The 17915-nt window shown below is 36.9% G+C and overlaps 1 protein-coding gene and 1 long non-coding RNA gene across 2 annotated transcripts in view; one reads left to right on the forward strand and one right to left on the reverse strand.

Moving 5' to 3' along the window:
• The window catches only part of Agmo (alkylglycerol monooxygenase), a 304397-nt gene extending 291940 nt beyond the window's left edge, over window positions 1-12457 (forward strand). The window contains exons 13-14 of the mRNA XM_050158660.1: window positions 7052-7185; window positions 12400-12457. Of these exons, the coding sequence (XP_050014617.1) occupies window positions 7052-7185; window positions 12400-12442 (177 nt within the window). The 3' untranslated portion in view covers window positions 12443-12457. The remainder of the gene's footprint in view (window positions 1-7051; window positions 7186-12399) is intronic.
• The window catches only part of LOC126511512 (uncharacterized), an 840891-nt gene that overhangs the window by 721496 nt on the left and 101480 nt on the right, over window positions 1-17915 (reverse strand). The gene's annotated exons all lie outside the window — the stretch shown is intronic.

Consider the following 17915-nt stretch of genomic DNA (forward strand, 5'->3'; position numbering starts at 1 on the left):
AGCAAAGCAGAGGAAATGGGGGAGCAGCCAGGCCTTCAAGAGCCATGGTTGCCATGTTGGGGCTTGCTGAAAACCTTCACAAATAACAAGTACAGCAGGTAAGAGCAGAGACCTGGGCATGAGAGTCAAGTCAAGAATGACATCACTGAGTAGGCTTGTATCTTGCTAAAACTTTAGGGTTTGAAAGATGGTTCTCAGTATACTTAGGGAAAGGGCGCATCCTACCCGATTCCCTGAAGCAAGAGCATGACTAGTCTGTTCTAGAAATGACGAAGAGGGCAGCCTGACTAGAGACCCGAGAATGTTAATTTTGTTATGTTACATGGCTGGAGTCAGAAGGTCACAGAGGGCCAGATCACACAGTACCCTGTGGTGATCATAAAAATTCTATTTGTTGTCAGTGAAGTGCTTGGGAAAGAATGGTCTTGTCATAGATGAGTTTAAGAGACACTGTGATTACTTAGGGTAGGAAAGAAGGAGGACAATGACCTGGGTGACAGGCATGTTGATGACTCCTGCCAGAAGGAAGGCTATCTTTGCAAATTTTACTACAAATATAAAGGAAGGATGGTTATTTTGAGAGAATGGAAGCTCTGGAAAGGGTGGGAATAGGTAGCAGACAGATTGGAACTGTAGCTGCACTCAGTGCGTCAATATTTTGAGGTCACAGACTGGGAAGAGATGAGCAGATAAGAAGCTTACACTGAAAAGGAGGACTTTAAGCCCAACACTTGCAGGCATTGATGCCGATGAGCAATTAGATGATTGAATTTGTCTTTTGGGAAACAAATTTGAGCAGTAAATGCTCACTTGCTGCTGTGTGTACACAGACAAGACTTAAAACTAGGTCACCTGATAAGACCAAGGAGATGGTGAGTGCAGACAGAGGAATAGATGGGAACAAGGCTGAGCATGTGGAAAGTAGGTGGGAAGGAATTGAGTCACTGGCAAAGCATTGGAGAGAACAATTACATAGGAAGGGATTTGTTAGAATACAGTAAAAGTGATAACCTGGATGTCAAACGGAGATCAGAAAGAGATAGAGACAGAGAAAGAGGAGAGGGAGAAGGAGGGAGTGAAGCAAGGAAGAAAGGAGGAAGGGAGAGAAGGAAGAGAGAATAGAGTAAGAACTGTATTCTTAGTCACTTCAGATTGCTACAAGATATCATTGAATGGGCACTTTAAATTACATGTATTTAATTCTCACAGTTCTGAATGCAGGGAAGTCCAATGCTGAAGAGACAATTGAATTATAGCCCAGTGAAGTCCAGTTTCTGTGGCTTGCAGTTGACCTGTTTTGGCTTAGACGAGAGAGAGAGAGAGAGAGAGAGAGAGAGAGAGAGAGAGAGAGAGAGTTCTGCTCTCTTCTGATTCTGATTCATATCAGGACATTAATTTCACTGTGGAGCAACACCCCTAAGATCTCATTTTAAACTAATCCTCTCCCTGCAAAGTCCTACTTGCCTTTATACTAAGAATTGAAATTTTAACATAAATTATGAGAAGACTTAATCATCCCATCCACAATACACTAACATAAATTTAAGCAGAAAGAGTAATAATTTAGAGTCAAATACTGCTATATACCATGCATGACAAGTTCAAAGGACTGAGTATTGGATTCATCATAATTTAGAATTATGGCTGACTTCAGAAGTTATTTTCAATAGCATGATGTGATTTATAGACAATGTGAGATAGATGACTGAAGACAGGGACTGTGTGTGACCTTGCACAGAGCTCCAGAAGGAAATGTACAAGATAAATATAGAAGACAGAAAAAAAGGAAATATGTCACTTGGTTAGGGGCTGGATGAGTAGCTAGACACTTAGGAAAATGATCTAGTAAAAAGTTAATGTTTAAACATATGCATGAAGGGATGGCACAGCTGGAATCGTCTAAAGGAAGGGACCCAGAAGGCCTAGTGCAGAAGAGGGCAGGCTGGGCAGGCAGGAGCTTGTATGATTTATCTCTGGCAAAGGTGTAAGGCAACCTTTGGAAGACAAGGTTGGAAGGTTAGTCAGTGGGAGATGAGAAAGTGGGCAAGTTCTCTTCTGCAAGGTAGATAGATAGATAGATAGATAGATAGATAGATAGATAGATAGATAGATAGATAGATAATAGATAGACAGACAGACAGCTGGGATAGAAAGTACCTTTCCAGATTATGTCTTATTTGTTTGTTTATCTTTTATGTGTTTGTTTTTTTTTTTTAGTTTTGTGCATGCATGTGTGTGTTTCCGTGTGTGTGTGTGTGTGTGTGTGTGTGTGTGTGTGTACAGAAATGCCATCAAGGCTAGATAGAGTTCAGAGGAAAGTTCTGGGGACTCAACTCTGTCTTTTACCATGGGGGTTCCAGCAATGCCTTTGCCTCAACAGCCTTAATACACTGAGCCATGTTGTGGACCCAGAAAATACCTATGAAATAAAATTTATAAAATATAGAATATAGAAACCTGTATGATTGGCTGAGAACAGGAAGGATATCATAACTATGTAACACCAGTCAAAAGACTGTGATTTTCTCTGGTCATATTATGTGGCATTTTTCAGATTGCCCCATGTCAGTCAAGATGGTGTCACAAAATAAGAGTTGTACAAAGTTTGAGGAGGTATAGAAGAAATTGTTTACAATAACTGATGTTTAGAGCTAAGGAAATAAATGAGGCATCAGAAGATCAAGGTTAAAAGTTAATACAATAAAAGTTCAACACTACAGAAATTAAAAGTACTTTGTCTGCATTAGTGTGCCTACTAATTTTATTGGTCCATTTGACTTAATTATTCTATATATCAGTTTTAACTTTCTTCACTATGTAGTCCTTTTTTCCATATTAAGAAGATAGGCTGTATATGCCATGTCATTCTTTATGACCAGATCTCAATCTTAGCTAGGATTACTTTTGCTTTGATGAACTACCATAACCAAAGCAAGTTGAGGAGGAAATCGTTTATTAGGCTTACATTTAAGTAAGTCATGATTGAAGCAAATCAGGTCAGGAACTCACACAGGGCAGGAACTGAGAAAGAGCTGATGAGGAGTCTGTGGAGGAGTGCTGCTTCCTGGCTTGCTCAGCATGGTCTGCTCAGCTTGTTTTATTTTAGAGCACAGGCGCAGCAGTCCCTGGGATGGCACCACCCACAATGACCTCCACTCTCCCATTACTCACTGATTCAGAAATGCCCTTCAGCTGGATCGTATGGAGGCATTTTGTCAGTTAAGCCTCCTGCCTTTCAGATAACACCAGCCCGTGTCAAATTCGAAAAAAAAAAAAACTGACATAGCCACATATTTCAAATCAATGACTAATTTATTCATAAGATAAATACTCAAATATGTAAAAGGTGAAATCCCTATTTACAGTTGATTCAGGATCTAGTTTAATACAATGAGCAAATTATATGTTTTGTTTAGTGTCAATTATATTTTTTCTTTCAAACTTCATTTGTTAATGTTTCTGAGGTTTATATTGGGCCAGTCTTGGTACTGATACATGTACACAGCATATAAACTTATTTTGTCTCAGAGGTGTTGAATATGTCTACTACCTGTTAATCCTGTGCAAGTAAGCATCTCTCTTATTAGAGATAACCTTCTAAGTCAAGGTTCCATATAATCCAAAGGGAGATATTCTATTTGCAAAATAGCTGTGCATAATGGTGATAGTAAAGATAGTCCTGCATGTTTTTTTTTTTCTTTTCTGTATCATTAATACCCACATCCTTTCACTGCTTAGTCATTGCTCTTTGAGCAGGTGGGAGGAATCAGTTGACATTCACGCCAATCAATATTGTGTTCAATCCTGTTCACATAAAGGTCAAAAGAGTAAAAGAAAAATAATAGCTTTGGCACCTTTCAAATGGCAGCAGAATCACTTTGTAAACTTTGAAAAAAAATACTGGAATTTGGGCTTTGTCTCAGACCACTAAGCTGGAGTATCTGTAGTGAAATGATGGCGCTGGACTTCTCTATGATTTCCAGCTTTTCTGGTGACCTGTGTAGGAAGTCAAGACTGAAAACTAATACCTTGGAGAAAATATTTATTTATCTAGCTATACAAGCAGCACTTCCTTCAGCAGAAATAATCAGAGGTTAGCAAGTGCAAATTACAGTCATTATTTCCCTGGTTCCATAATTCAGAGAGTGCCTTTTGCAGCAGATACAAGAGAACAGTATTATATATGATGGAAACAATTTTTTTTTTCAAAAGCCAAAGTAATTATGACATCTTGTTGTTTGTTAGAAAAGAAAACCAATGCACCATGTGACAGAGCATCCATTGATGAAAAACATCATTGCTTCTCCCAGTCACCATCAGTTACAGTAACTCCTCATCTCGGGGAGGCACTTCCTCATCATCTCCCCCTTTTAACTTTGCCTTTGTCCAGTCTGATCTTTGGCAGATACGATGCATTCTGTCACAACTGCTGTGGTTATTAAGTTCAGTTTTCTTGGGTGTGCAGAAAGCAGGTTATTTTTTGTAGTGATCTCCTTCCTCTGTAGTTATCAAACATTGTTGAATGCTAACTCCCTGTTTTCTATGATGATCCCTGGGCCTTGGGGAGAGTGGATCAGATACCAGTGTTCCGTTAAATTACTTAATCTTTACAGTTTGGCTCTTTGTGCATCTTTGTGTTAAATCAATATCTACTGATAAAATCTATGATAAGAGCTGAGCAATAGACTAATTTGTAGATATAGCAATAAATAATTAGTAGCTGGTTTAATACTGTGTTCAGTTAGCTGAATACTAGCATTAGGCTCTTCCGTAGAGCCTATGACCTGTAGCCATGAGTTCCCTGATAACGATACCAAAAATGAGCTCATTTCTGTGAGGTGGACCTCAAATCCAATCAAATAGTGATGTTTACTCCTTTGACATTTTGCCAGTGTTGCACTATGAGCATGTCTTGCTGCCCTGCTAGTTGTAGCTCAATGTTCACAGTGCATAAGATTAATGATTATGTTCCTCCTTCAGTAGTGCACACAGCACCTTCCAGCACTGTGAAAGCTAGCCAATAGGGATAAAGGTTCTGGGGGACTACAAGCTTGAACTATCCATGCTCTGTGACAGAAATGTGTAGGGTCTTCAGCATTAGGTCTTACAATCAAGCGTTGAATGGCAAACAAGAACAATGGAAATAACCTGTAACGTTTGGATGTCTTGGGAACCCTTCTGATCAACAACTCAAAGAAAAGTCAACCATTCTTGGCACTGAGCTTTTTATGTGATAATTCATGGTATTTAGAAGGATTATTGTTCCTTATTACGAGATAATTCAATTTAAACTCATTTTTATATGTACATTTTATTTTAGGAGGCTTCTTCAGTAGTGCATTTCTGTATGACTTCTCCAAATGATTTTAGTGTAAGTTATCCCTTCCTATACTCCCTCCTCTGCCCTGCCATCTCATTCTCTATCTCATTTTATCCATCCTGTTTTATTACTCCTCATTTTCTCTTTATGTATCTGACATTCTATCTCAATATGTGGAGTACCATGAAGTCCTCAGCTGGTGGAGGGTAACAGTGGGGATCAGGGGTCCATATCTGAAGTCTTTTCAGTATCTTTGCAATGACTTCTCAAAGATTAAAAATGTTTAATATCTATGATAATTGATGTTTTAATCTTTAATTCAAAGTTGCTAAAAGGCGTTCTCTAATGATTCCTTTTAGAATTTTCACAATTTTAGGTCTGACATTACATTCTATAAGACATTTGAGTCAAGTGTGTGAAATAGAGATGAAGTTCACTTTTATTATACAGTAATTTATTGGATTTCCTTTTTCACAATATTTCCAGTATCATTTTCCTAAAGGCTTCTGTGGTAGTTTTCATAAATATATATGCTAAATATGACCAAAGTCACATTTATATCTTAATTTTGAAAATGTACAACTCTTACTTTTTCCTAGTTAAATTGACTGTGATATTCAACATAATCCTTATTTGGAGCAGGAGGAGAAGATGCCCTTGTCCTCTCTGCCATCTGGAAGAGACAAATCAGTGCCAGCATTGCATACAGCACATTAGTCGTCAGAGTATTCTAGCTAAGAGCATTTCTAATATTTCCTAAATTGAGTGAGATAGACATACAGATGGAGAGAAAGAGAGAATATGAATATTTAAATGCTATAGTTTTGTCTTTACTTTATCAATTAAAATGAGTTTTCTCCTTTAGAAAATAACATTTCTCAAGATGAACATTGAAGTTGAACTTTCTTCACATTTCTATGCCAGGAAGAACAGCTTGTAAATATTATCTTTGTCATATCTTTCCATTTATAGTTCAATTTACTATTTAAGGCATGAACATTTATAAGCATAAACATTTATATACTCCTATATATGAGGGATATTTTGCTGTAGCTTTCTTTCTGTCTTCCTTCCTTCTCTTTCTTTACTCCTTCCTTACTCCTTCTTTCCCTTTCTTTCTTCTTTCTTTCTTTCTTTCTTTCTTTCTTCTTTCCTTTCTTTCTTTGAATCCTTCTTCTTTTAAATATCTTTGTCAAGTTTTAGCTTTCAGTTTAATAGTGACTGTACTAAAAGATTCAGGAAGTTTCTTCTATATTCTGTTCATTGCAAGGTTTTCATCAACCGCCATTTCATCTTCAAAACTTTATTGGAATTTGCCGGTAGTACTTTCAGAACACAAAGATTAGGGTTTTTAAGACTGTAAAACATGAATTAAATATATTTACTAGGCTTGTGATTTTACTTTCCAGGTCATTTATTTCCCTTTGAAACAGTTTCTATTAGGTAGTATTGAGGTTTTTCCCTATTAATCTGTTATCAGTTTATTAAAATAAATTATTCATAGAACTTTCTTTTTATCTTTTTAATGTTGCTCTATGAGAGTTTAACTTCTATTGTTGATGTTGACATTTTATGTGATTATTTATTTTTGATTAACATGGCTGAATCAATATTATTTTTCTTTTAAAAAGCAGCATTTTTCTGTTTCTAATGCAATGGTATTTGTTCTTTTAAAAATTACTTGTTTTATTTTACTATTTGGATTTGGAATTTACTTTTTTTCTTGTTTAGACAAATACTCCCAGAGCAGAAGTCTGCCAACTCACACACCAAGAAGAAAATGATTTTAAAGTAATCACTGAAAGTGCAGGTCAGGAGAATCTCACGTTCTCACTGCTACCTTTCCAGACTACTGAACACTGCCGGTAGGTGATGTGGGAGTGTCATATATCAATCTGTTGATTTCATTGGTTAAGTTATAATAAACCAGCTGCTTGGCCTCATGGCTTGGAACATAGATGGGAGGAGTAAACAGAATAGAATTCTTGGGTGGAAGAGGAAGTGAGGTCAGACTCTGCTCTGCTCCCAGAGAGACCCGACAGCTCTGCTGGAGCAGAGACGCCATGCTCAGCTCTGCCGGATAGACACGATAGCTCTGCGCTCTGAGGCCAGGATGGACGTAGGTTAGAATCTTCCCGGTAAGCGCACCTTGGGGTGCTTACACACATTACTAGAAATGGGCTAGTCCAGGTGCGAGAATTAGCCTGTAAGGGCTAGGGTTCATGGGCCAAGCAGTTCTTAAATGAATACAGTTTGTGTGTTGTTATTTCGGGCATAAGCTAGACAAGCGGCCGGGGTGTTGGGGACGCAACCCCGCCGCCGCTCATATTTCAACAGGTAGGAGAGTGATACTCAGTACTGGGTGCTTCTGTGGAGCAAATACAATACGTGGGACACCTTGCTCCATTTCTACCAGGGACTAATACCTTGTTGACACAGTACATCACAGTCACCAACAGTAGAAGTGGAGTGAATTTATTTACTTATTTTGTATAATGTAGTATTTCTCAGCTTTCTAAACTAGAAAAAAATGGTGTGTGTGTGTGTGTGTATAGACAGATAGATGCAGATAGATGGAGGGAGGATTATTAGAATGATTTCCAAGCTGCAGTCCATCTAATTTAGCAATGACTTTTTGAAATGTTATAGGTAGTTTGTAAGACTCCTTGTTATAGCAACTGAGAAACAGGAAAGGCTGAGTTTGCCAAGTCCATAATAACCACTTGTCCTAGCTTCTGATACTGGAACAACACCCAAACCAAGTCTGTTCAAATTCTTGTACAGCTGTGCAGTAAAAATTTGAATGAATGTGTCTACCAAGACCTATATTATGAGGCAACAAAGAAAAATTCATAATTGAGCCTGAATTTGAGAAAGCAAATGATATGCCCTACCCTTTCCTTTGGAAGAGCAGTCTCTGCTATGACGTATTGTAAAGGCACATTAGATGAAAGAGAAAGTGAGCCAAGAGGAGTCCATGCCTTTGATCTCAGAACTTGGGAAGTAAAGACAGACTTTTACAGAGCTCAGGGTTGTCCTTTTCTCTATAACAAGTTTAAGTTCGCCTTTGGGCTACTTGAACTTATGCCTTAAACACGGAAGAATAGAGAATGTAACTTATGAATAAGTTGCAAATGAATGCATATTAGTTGGTAGCAGACAGCAGAAATTAGGGTAAGATATTTGAGACATTAGAGACACTTCATGTTAACTTAGAACTTGTATATCCCCTAGAGTATTGCTGAGTTTATATTTTAGGCCGAAGGGAAATATGAACAGTTTTTAATTTAAAATTTACTCTTGAAAAGTAATAACTTTGGATAATTAGAAATGTATCATCTCTTCTAAGACTCATGGGCTGAAGATTCAAGTTAAGAAAGAGGAAGAATGAGTAGGTATAAATCAAAATGATGATTATGAAAATGATACTGATGATAGTAATTCCAGTGTTGATGAGGAAACGGCATCATTGCTTCCACTGATGTTGATTGCAGGTGGCATCTTTGAAAACTTACTGTTTGATAGGTACCATGAAAATTTTGTTACATAAACTATATAAAGCAATTCCTCTGAAATCCCTTTAAGATCAGGCCTTTTTATTTTTTTTCTTTGAAAGAAGAGGAAATTCCTCCTTAAAAAGTGAAAATTAGAGTAATTTAATTTTCAAGGTAACAGAAAGTGAAAGTTGAAGATGAAAAAGGTTTAAATAAATTTGTGTGGATTCTGCTTTAAAGTTGCCCCAATTTTTCACATCTCAATAAATATCCAGGAAATAGAACAGTTTACTGGATAGTGTGCGATAAGCAGAATTAAGGGAGAATTTGGGATTAGATCTTGATATTCTTACTTAGAAGAAAGGATAAAACAATTACTATTGTCACTGAGAATGATGCTGGGGTAGTAGCTATTGGTAGTTATTAGGAACTTACTAGATGTGTGGAAAAAATACTATAGTGAAATATGAACTAAAATATATCTTGTGTTTCTGTGACAATGCAATTCTCAGAGTCTAATGTAGTAGGGTTTTTGAATTCTAAAGAAGACATATTGTCCTCATCACTACTGTGATTTTATGCTGGAGTAGACCATCTAAATTTGGAGCTTTTGTAATTCTAGGTAGTGATATCTTGTCTTGTCTTCTTAGATGGGGTTTTGTTCCTTGGTTTCTATTGTTCTCTCTGGTTTTTAGGAGGATGTGGTTTTTTTTTTTTTTTTTTTTGTTGCCTAGTTGGGAATTCTTCTTATATTCTACTCATTGTTGGCACTGATGGTTCCTCTTAAAATGTATTTCTAGGTGCTGGCAGCTGACATTTTTTAATGGGTTAGGATTAGGGACTAACGGAGTCCACAGAATCAAGGAAGCAAGGTGTTCCACTGGGGTCTGCTTAGTTTCCTGGGATAGATGTAGACAATAAGGAGAGGCCACAGCAGGTAGTCCTCTGCAGAGCTGGGGATGGAACTGACAGACTGAATTTGGAGGAAAGGAAAGAAAGTGAAAATGTGTAGTTTGCCTTTCTGTTGTGCTGCTTTTTTGCTTCTCTGACATGTTTGTCTGGAGGTTTCCCAGGAATTGCCTGTTACAAGAGTTGGGAGCTGGGATAATGGGATGCGTGGTGGGGAACACTGGAGGGGAAATCTGCCTGATCTATTGAAGCTAGCAGTAGAGAGGCGAGGTAGGCAACAACAGTTACTCTGCTACAGAATTGGGATGACAGGTGATGGAACTTAAAGGTGAGGAGGGGAAAATGAAGATTTGCAGTTAGCTCACCTGTTTCCTTAGCCTGAGTGGTCTTCCAGTTTCCCGAGAATGCCTTCTGCGGTTAGTGTCTGGGATACAATGATGAGTGGAGAGAGGTCTCTGTGTTCAGAGACAGGGAATGAAGGGACACTGTACCAGATGGTCTGCTACAGGGTTGAGGATGAGTTAGCTGGGTGATTGGATGTGGAGGAGTGGAAGGAGAGGTAAAGATCTGCAGTTAGCATAAATGTGTTCCTCGCAAGTTTTCTTATAACTAAACAGCTTTAATCATTTATATTTGCCAAATTGCATAATGGTTATGTGTAAAATACTAAAAATAGTGTTTCTCTCACCATTTCTTCAAGGTAAATGCTTAAAGGAATTTATAATTGACATTAAGAACTTCTGTAGAAAGAATACCTTTGAGGTTTTCCTTGAGTGGATTCTCAAAGTCTAAGGAATTGTTCAATTTGAGCTATGTGGAAAGAAGAAGAGGAAAAGGAGGAGGAGAAGGAGGAGGAGAACATAAAGAGGAACACACAGTTGGGTTTTTACTTTATTTCGGCTTTTTGGGGGACCCACCACCCAGACTCCAAATAAATCAGAGATGGAGGCTTATTATTACTTAAGAATGCCCAGCCTTAGCTTGGCTTACTTCTTGCCAGATTTTCTTAATTTAAATTATCCTATCTACTTTTGCCAGTGAACTTTTTTTTTTTTTTTTACTTCTGTATATCTTACTTTCCCTCTTACTCAGTGGTTTGCTGTATATATAGCTGGTGGCTTATCCCTGACATCCTTCCCTTCCTTCTTCATCTCCCCTTTTCTCCTATTTATTCTTTCTGCCTGTGAGTGCTGTCTATCCTTTCCCCTGCCTTGATATCCACTGTTCATCTCCGTATTAGAGCAATCAGGTGTTTCAAACAGGCAAAGTGACACAGCTTCATGGAGTTAAACAAATGCAGCATAAAATAAGGCAGCACATCTTTCCATCATTAAACAAATGTTCCACATCACAAGCAAATGTAACACATCTTAATATTCTACAACAGGAACAAGAAGAATAATTCAGGTTGAGTAGAAGGAGTAGGAGAAGAAGTAGGAGGAGAAGAAGAGAGACCAGTGTATCCCTCTGAATTGGCTAATGACATTCAGTCCGCATAGAAGTTATAAGGTAAACCAGTTAGAAAGGAAAGCAAATCTTAGCCTAAACCGACAGCTAATGAAATACTAAAAGCATGGGCCTTGTAACATGTTTTGAAATAAGTACTATACAAGCTTGTTGAAGGCTTGCAGTTCATTGATCTGTTTGTGGAGGTCCCTTAAAGCCATACCTCTTTTATTGCAAAATTATAAATTGAAAACACATTGGACTCATAAGCAAGTACCCCTCAAGGAGTATCAGAGTCAGCAGTGCCATCAATAACATCCAAGTGTCTTCTGATTGATTAAAAGTAATTAAATATCTAATCAAATAGTCATTTCTTCTCTAATGTTTATGCCACATCCAATGTTGATTGTCAGTAATTTTCTCTGAACAAATAGAGCCACATGTTTTACTGATGACATCACTGAACATCTTATTCACAAGTAATTTGTCTGTGTCCAAACAAAGTAAACAAAGAGGAACTGGGCAATTAAGGAAAGGATTTGTTTGGAATTGGTCAGATCCGATCAAGATATTTTCTCAATAATACCATTGACTCTCCATTTCCAGATTCTGTAAGTAAAACATAAAGTTAATACTTCTTTATTTTTGTATAGTATATGGTCCTGTGTTTGAGAATAGATCTTTTATGATGTTTATTATTTGAGAACTTAATACATGCATATAATATATTTGGGGCATAAATATCCTTATTTCTGCACTCCAACTTTCCCCAGATACCTCCTTCAACATATCCCCTTTCCTATTCCATTTTCTTTATTTTTTCCTTTTTTGTATGACACTGAGTCCAGTTAGTACTACCCATATACACAAAGGTGTGTAGTTATGCACAACAGAATGATGGTCCCTTATCCTGAAGCCACTCACTGCCATTAGCTTCCTAGAACATTGTGAGCCCATCCCTGCCCCCATGTTAGATTCTGACCTCCTGACTTTATACAAACCTGTGCATATAGCCACAGCAGTTTTGTGTTCACGAAGGCAACAACCATAGTATGTCTGGAAACAACATGTAAGGAGAAATTTTCATAAAGTATTGGAGAGTAGATATTGGTATGGAGACTTATAGGAGAAAATTGGTCACATTCAATGCATACCTTGTATTTTAAGGGGGGTATATAAGAAAAAAAATCTCTGTGAGTCTGAAAGTGACACCTCCTGGCTCCCTACTAGGAGACAAGCCTCTTGGCCCAGCTGTGAAGGATTCTTCTTCTGACTCTGCTAGCTGAATTTGGAATGTTCACCCTAAGGGTGGATGGCGTCTTCGGTTGCTGTTCCAGAAATGAGAAGGTTACAAATGGGAGGTCTTGGATGTCTACCTGTTTGCCTCTGCATCTCACCGACAAGTCCATTACCCTGCTGCTTAATATTCTTCCTGCAGCTGTCGTCCTCTAATGACGTGAGAACCAAGCTTCCCGGGCTTTGCACTGCAGAGCGACCAGTGGCTCCAGGATTCCTCTAGGCCTTCAGATCTACACTGGGACTGCAGAGGCACTCAGCTTGAGTGACTTAGCATCTACTGTCTCAGTCTCTCCAGTGTGAACACCTTTCATTGCTAGACTATACAGACAAGATTGTGTCAGGAAGTCAAGTGAATCTCACTCCAATAGAATTAATTTTACTGTTGATGTTTCTCTAGTAAACCCTAATGCCCATATAAACATGTGAAAAAGTCTGTCAGTCAAACTTCTTTTCCAAATGCCTTATTTTCTCTTTTATTTTGAATGCATGTTGTTTTGAAAAAAAAAAAAACTTCCTGATCCTGAAACTGTATTTTATGAAAATGTGTATTAATGACATTTTTCTCTAGATAATACAATGAAGATTTTTCCCCAGTGGCACAATATTGTATTTCACCTTAATAAGTTAATTTTCCCTTCACCAACAAATATGTTGTTTCTGTATCTCCGTTAATATTTTCCAATTTGTAAATTAAATGATCCACCTAACAATCACAAGTTTCTTATATTTTGGTTATCTTCATTCTCCTTTTCTCATGTACCATTTGATTTAATTCTTTGGTATGTAGCATATACACATGTACATGCCCATTGTGTGCATATGTGCATTAGGATGCATGTCTACGTGTGGGCAAGAAGTCGATGTCACATGTCTTTTTCTATTGCTTTCTACCTTGTATTTTGAGATATAATTGTTCACTGAATCTGGACCTTGTTGACTGGGCAGGACTAACTAGCCAGAGAGCTCAAGGAAGCCTCCTGTTTCTACCTCCTCAGCTCTAGGATTACTGTCACCGACATCTAGATTGTTTGTTGCTACTAGTGATTCAAACCCAGATCCTCATGTTAGTGTGGCAAGCACTGCACTGTGCTCTTAACCCCTGCACTTGTTTTAGCAATCTATTTCTGTAGTATTTTATTTCACACTAATTATTTAATAATTTTTTCTATACTAATAATTATTCCCTTACAGATTCTTTATTTTCATGTTTCGTAATAATTTCAACACCCGTATTTTTAAAGGTTTATACACCTTCATACTGTAACTAGAGAATGAAAAAGAAGAAAAGGAAAAGAAGTTTCTTAGTGCTAACACAATTTGTCCTGCTTTTTTTGTGTATTTCATAGAAAACTCAAATGATCATATTTTTTTCTCTACTAGTTTGTAAACCTTCACTATCATTTTTCTCGGAATGAATAACCTTAGGTAGATAGAATTATTCTGCTTTTCCATATAAATTTGCCTTTATCAGAAATCAGAAAAGCAAAATGCCAATTTCCATCAGTGGTTCTTTCCTGGTGAGGAATTAGGATTTTTTTCTCTACATTGATTGCTGAGATAGCTAGTTCTTCACTTTCTATTAAAAGGCATTGAAACAGTATTCCAGACATTAATGTGTTGGCTGAAATGACAGCCATGACAGTCTTCTTCAAATAGTATAAGTTATTGCTGGTTTCTTTTCACTGAGTGTTAGTACATGTGGTATAGATATATAAATAAATATATAACATCAAGTTGACATTTTCTCATCAACAGTTTATTTCTTTTTTTTTTTTTTTCGAGACAGGGTTTCTCTGTGGTTTTGGAGCCTGTCCTGGAACTAGCTCTGTAGACCAGGCTGGTCTCGAAATCACAGAGATCCGCCTGCCTCTGCCTCCCGAGTGCTGGGATTAAAGGCGTGTGCCACCATCGCCCGGCAAGAGTTTATTTCTTGCACAGATTTTCTTCTTTTGCCAGGAAGAACATCAGTTTAGTCCTTATTTTCAGACTTTACCAATAACCTCTCATAAGTATTCAATGCATTAATGAGTATTTGATTTATGCCTATATTCTAAATGATCTTCAGATTTCATTCTTCATCTTTTCTCCAATATTCCACAATTGTAAAACATTAAACTTGTTGTGTTGGGAAGATTGTTGTCATGTTCTCAAAGCTATTGCTCTGAACTTCAGACTTTAACATAAGGAATGAAACATAACTTAAAGCCTGCAGTGCTAAAAAAAAAAAAACTTTTCAATATTTCAAAGTGAAATAAACCAATAACTTCACATCAGAAATTCAAACGAATATTTGACAATCCTTTTTCCAGGTCCAGCATTACTGTCCTTTGAAGGCTCAAGGAATTACTACTTTTCCTATTTCTTGTTTTCTTCCCAGGACAATTACAATACTGCATGCACAAAAACCAGAGGCCCCTCTAAAAATGGCACATGGCATTTAGAAATATAAATCTACACTTTCCATGACTGAATAAGTCTGACTATTTCCTCCTCCTGAACAGAGACTGTAATGCATTCCTGGTGTGCTCTGTAGCAAACCGGATCAACATCGCACATGGAATATATTTGTAAAGAGACAGACAGAATTATGTCATACCCGGAGGGGAAAGGCCTACATTTGCTATATTAATCATAGTTTTGTGACTAGACTAAGTGAAGTATAGAGCTGGCTATTAAACTCAGAGTGACTTCGTCCTCCATCTCCAATTTGAGGTTGAGGATCTGGTGACATGTCTGTTCATGGGTTATTGCATAAGTAAGGTTAATAACATCCAATACTAGCTTACTAGCTCAGGGGTATAGAAAGTAATTTTATGTGGTTGTAATTCGTGTGTGTGTGTGTGATCTAAAAAAAAAGTGATGTTTTGGTGTTACTGATTTTTGATAGAAAAAATAATATATACTTTTCTACAAATAGTGATTTTAATATTTTAGAAATTTTATTTAAAATTTCTTTTCTTTTACTTTATTTTCTAATTGTTTAATTGAGCTATATATTTTTCCCTATTCCCCTCCCTTTCTCCCACTTCTCCTTCTAGCCTCTCCGGTAAAGCCTACGCTCTCAATTTTCTCAGAAGATCTTTATTCTACTTTCCATGTAGACTAGATCCATGTATGTCTCTCTTAGGGTCTTCTTTGCTGTCTAGGTTCCCTGGGGTTGTGAATGGTAGTCTGTTTTTTCTTTGCTTTATGTCTAAAAGCCACTTATGAGTGAGTGCATACTGTACTTGTCTTTCTGGGTCTAGGTTACCTCACTCAATATGATGTTTTATACATCCTTCTATTTGCCCACAAATTTCAAGATGTTATTATTTTATTTCTGCTGTATAGTACTCCATTGTATGAATGTCCACATTTTTTTAATCTATTCTTTGGTCAAGGGGCATTTAGGTTGTTTCCAGGTTCTGGCTATGACAAACAATGCTGCTATGAACATAATTGAGCACATGTCCTTTTGGTATGATTGAACATCCTTTGGATATATACCCAAAAGTGGTATTGCTAGTTCTTGAGGTAGATCGTTTCTTAATTTTCAGAGAAATCTCCCTACTGATATCCAAAGCATTTGTACCAGTTTGAACTCCAGCCAGCAATGGAGGAGTGTTTCCTTTACCCCACATTTTCTCCAGCGTAAGTTTTCATCAGTGGTTTTGATTCTGGCAATTCTTACAGGTGTAAGACGGAATCTCAGATATGTTTTGATTTGCAATTTTCTGATGGCTAAGAATGTTGAGCATTTCCTTAAATGTCTTCCAGCCATTTTAGATTCTTCTGTAGAGATTTGTCTGTTTAGGTCTGTACCCCATTTTTATTGGATTATTTGTTCTTTTGATGAGCATTTTCTTAAGTTCTTTGTAATTTCTAAATCATAGATTTAGAGTTTTGACATGAGAAACGAAAATGTTGGTAATAAGTCTACTGGAATTGGAGGGATGTAATACTGTAAAGGTTTCAAGTGTCTTATAAATAAGAAATTATTACTCCTGATATTTGATAAGATTAGAAAGCATTATTCCTGATATTTGATAACTTAGTAGCTTTGGACATAACTTATCATCACATTAGAAATGAGCAAAATTTGTTGAGATGGGTTTAATCCCAGCACCCAGGTAACAGAGGCAGGGAAATCTCTGTGAGTCTGACCCGAGAGTAGTATACAGTGCAAGTTTTAGGGCAGCAAGGACTACACAGAGAAACACTGTTTCAAAACAAACAGAAAACAAAAACCAAAAAAAAAATTAGTAAGATTTAAAATTTGAAGTTTACTGAAGGGTTTTGGATGAATGAATGCATTTAATATATTTAAAATTGGTATAATAGCATGCATATATCATATATTAATATAAGAATAATGAGTATATAGTTATTTAGAATAACTAAAAACATAAAAAAAATTAACAAATAAAAAGAAAATTTTATTTATGTGGGTAAAATGTATCACTGCTATTTATTGAACTGACTTCCATTTTCTAGGTAATGTTCATTAATCTTTGCAGGCAACTCAGTCTTAAATACTGTGGGAGAGTACAATTAGTGATAACAATGGATTAGTGTGATCAACATCATAAGCACTACACTAAAAGAATTAATTTCTACTTATTATTTTAGAATTATGTAACTCTGCCCATAACCTGTTGTTAATCCTTCAAAATGTTAGAAAGCCCATGAATAAGGATTGGAGGGAAACTTCCTACGATGAAGTAGCTAGTTTCCTAAATGATATCTTGTGGGATAGTAGTCACACATGTCTGTCAGTGTCAATGTGTGTGTGTGTGTGGGGGGTGGTATGCAGGGTTGAGTAGAGCCTGCATTTTCCTTTAAGTAAGAGAAGATAGAATTGAAAGCCATTTTTAAATTGTTCACCTAGGCATTCTATATACTAAAGAAATAATGCATTTCGGAGTTTAAATGCCACAATTTCATTCAGCAAAAGACATGATGTGGTACTTCCATTTCTGCACTAAATGGCTGCTGTGTATATAGAAAGCATTATAGAACTCTGATCCAAAAAACATAAATAAAAACATATGCATGGAAGTTTTGGAAGTGACTATTATTCTCGCCTGTAACAAGTAAAAGTAAAATACGTTTTGTTGGATGTTTTTGCTACACATGAAGCTTTGGCAGTCATTTGAGAACTTGAGGAGAGGAGGCATAGGAGTATAATTCAATATCTACATAGACAATGGAAAACCACAGAGACAACATGAGTACTTATGGTATAACTTATTCGTCAGCAAGTCATTCTACCTCCTTTTAACATGAAATATTGAAATTCTATGTTGTCCAGTTATTTGTCTTTGACTCTTCCTTTACTTAAATGATAGTTATACTGTTACCTAACACATGAAGACAAGTGCTTGCAGGAGACATTCTGTTACATTTGAGATGACCGTGGGAACACTGAAAATCTGTCACTGGTACAGGTCTGGAAATAACTAGCATGC

Source organism: Alexandromys fortis, unplaced genomic scaffold, assembly GCF_014885135.2.
Source record: "Alexandromys fortis isolate MF-2015 unplaced genomic scaffold, M_Fortis_MF-2015_v1.1 scaffold_101, whole genome shotgun sequence".
Classification (NCBI taxonomy): Eukaryota; Metazoa; Chordata; class Mammalia; order Rodentia; family Cricetidae; genus Alexandromys; species Alexandromys fortis.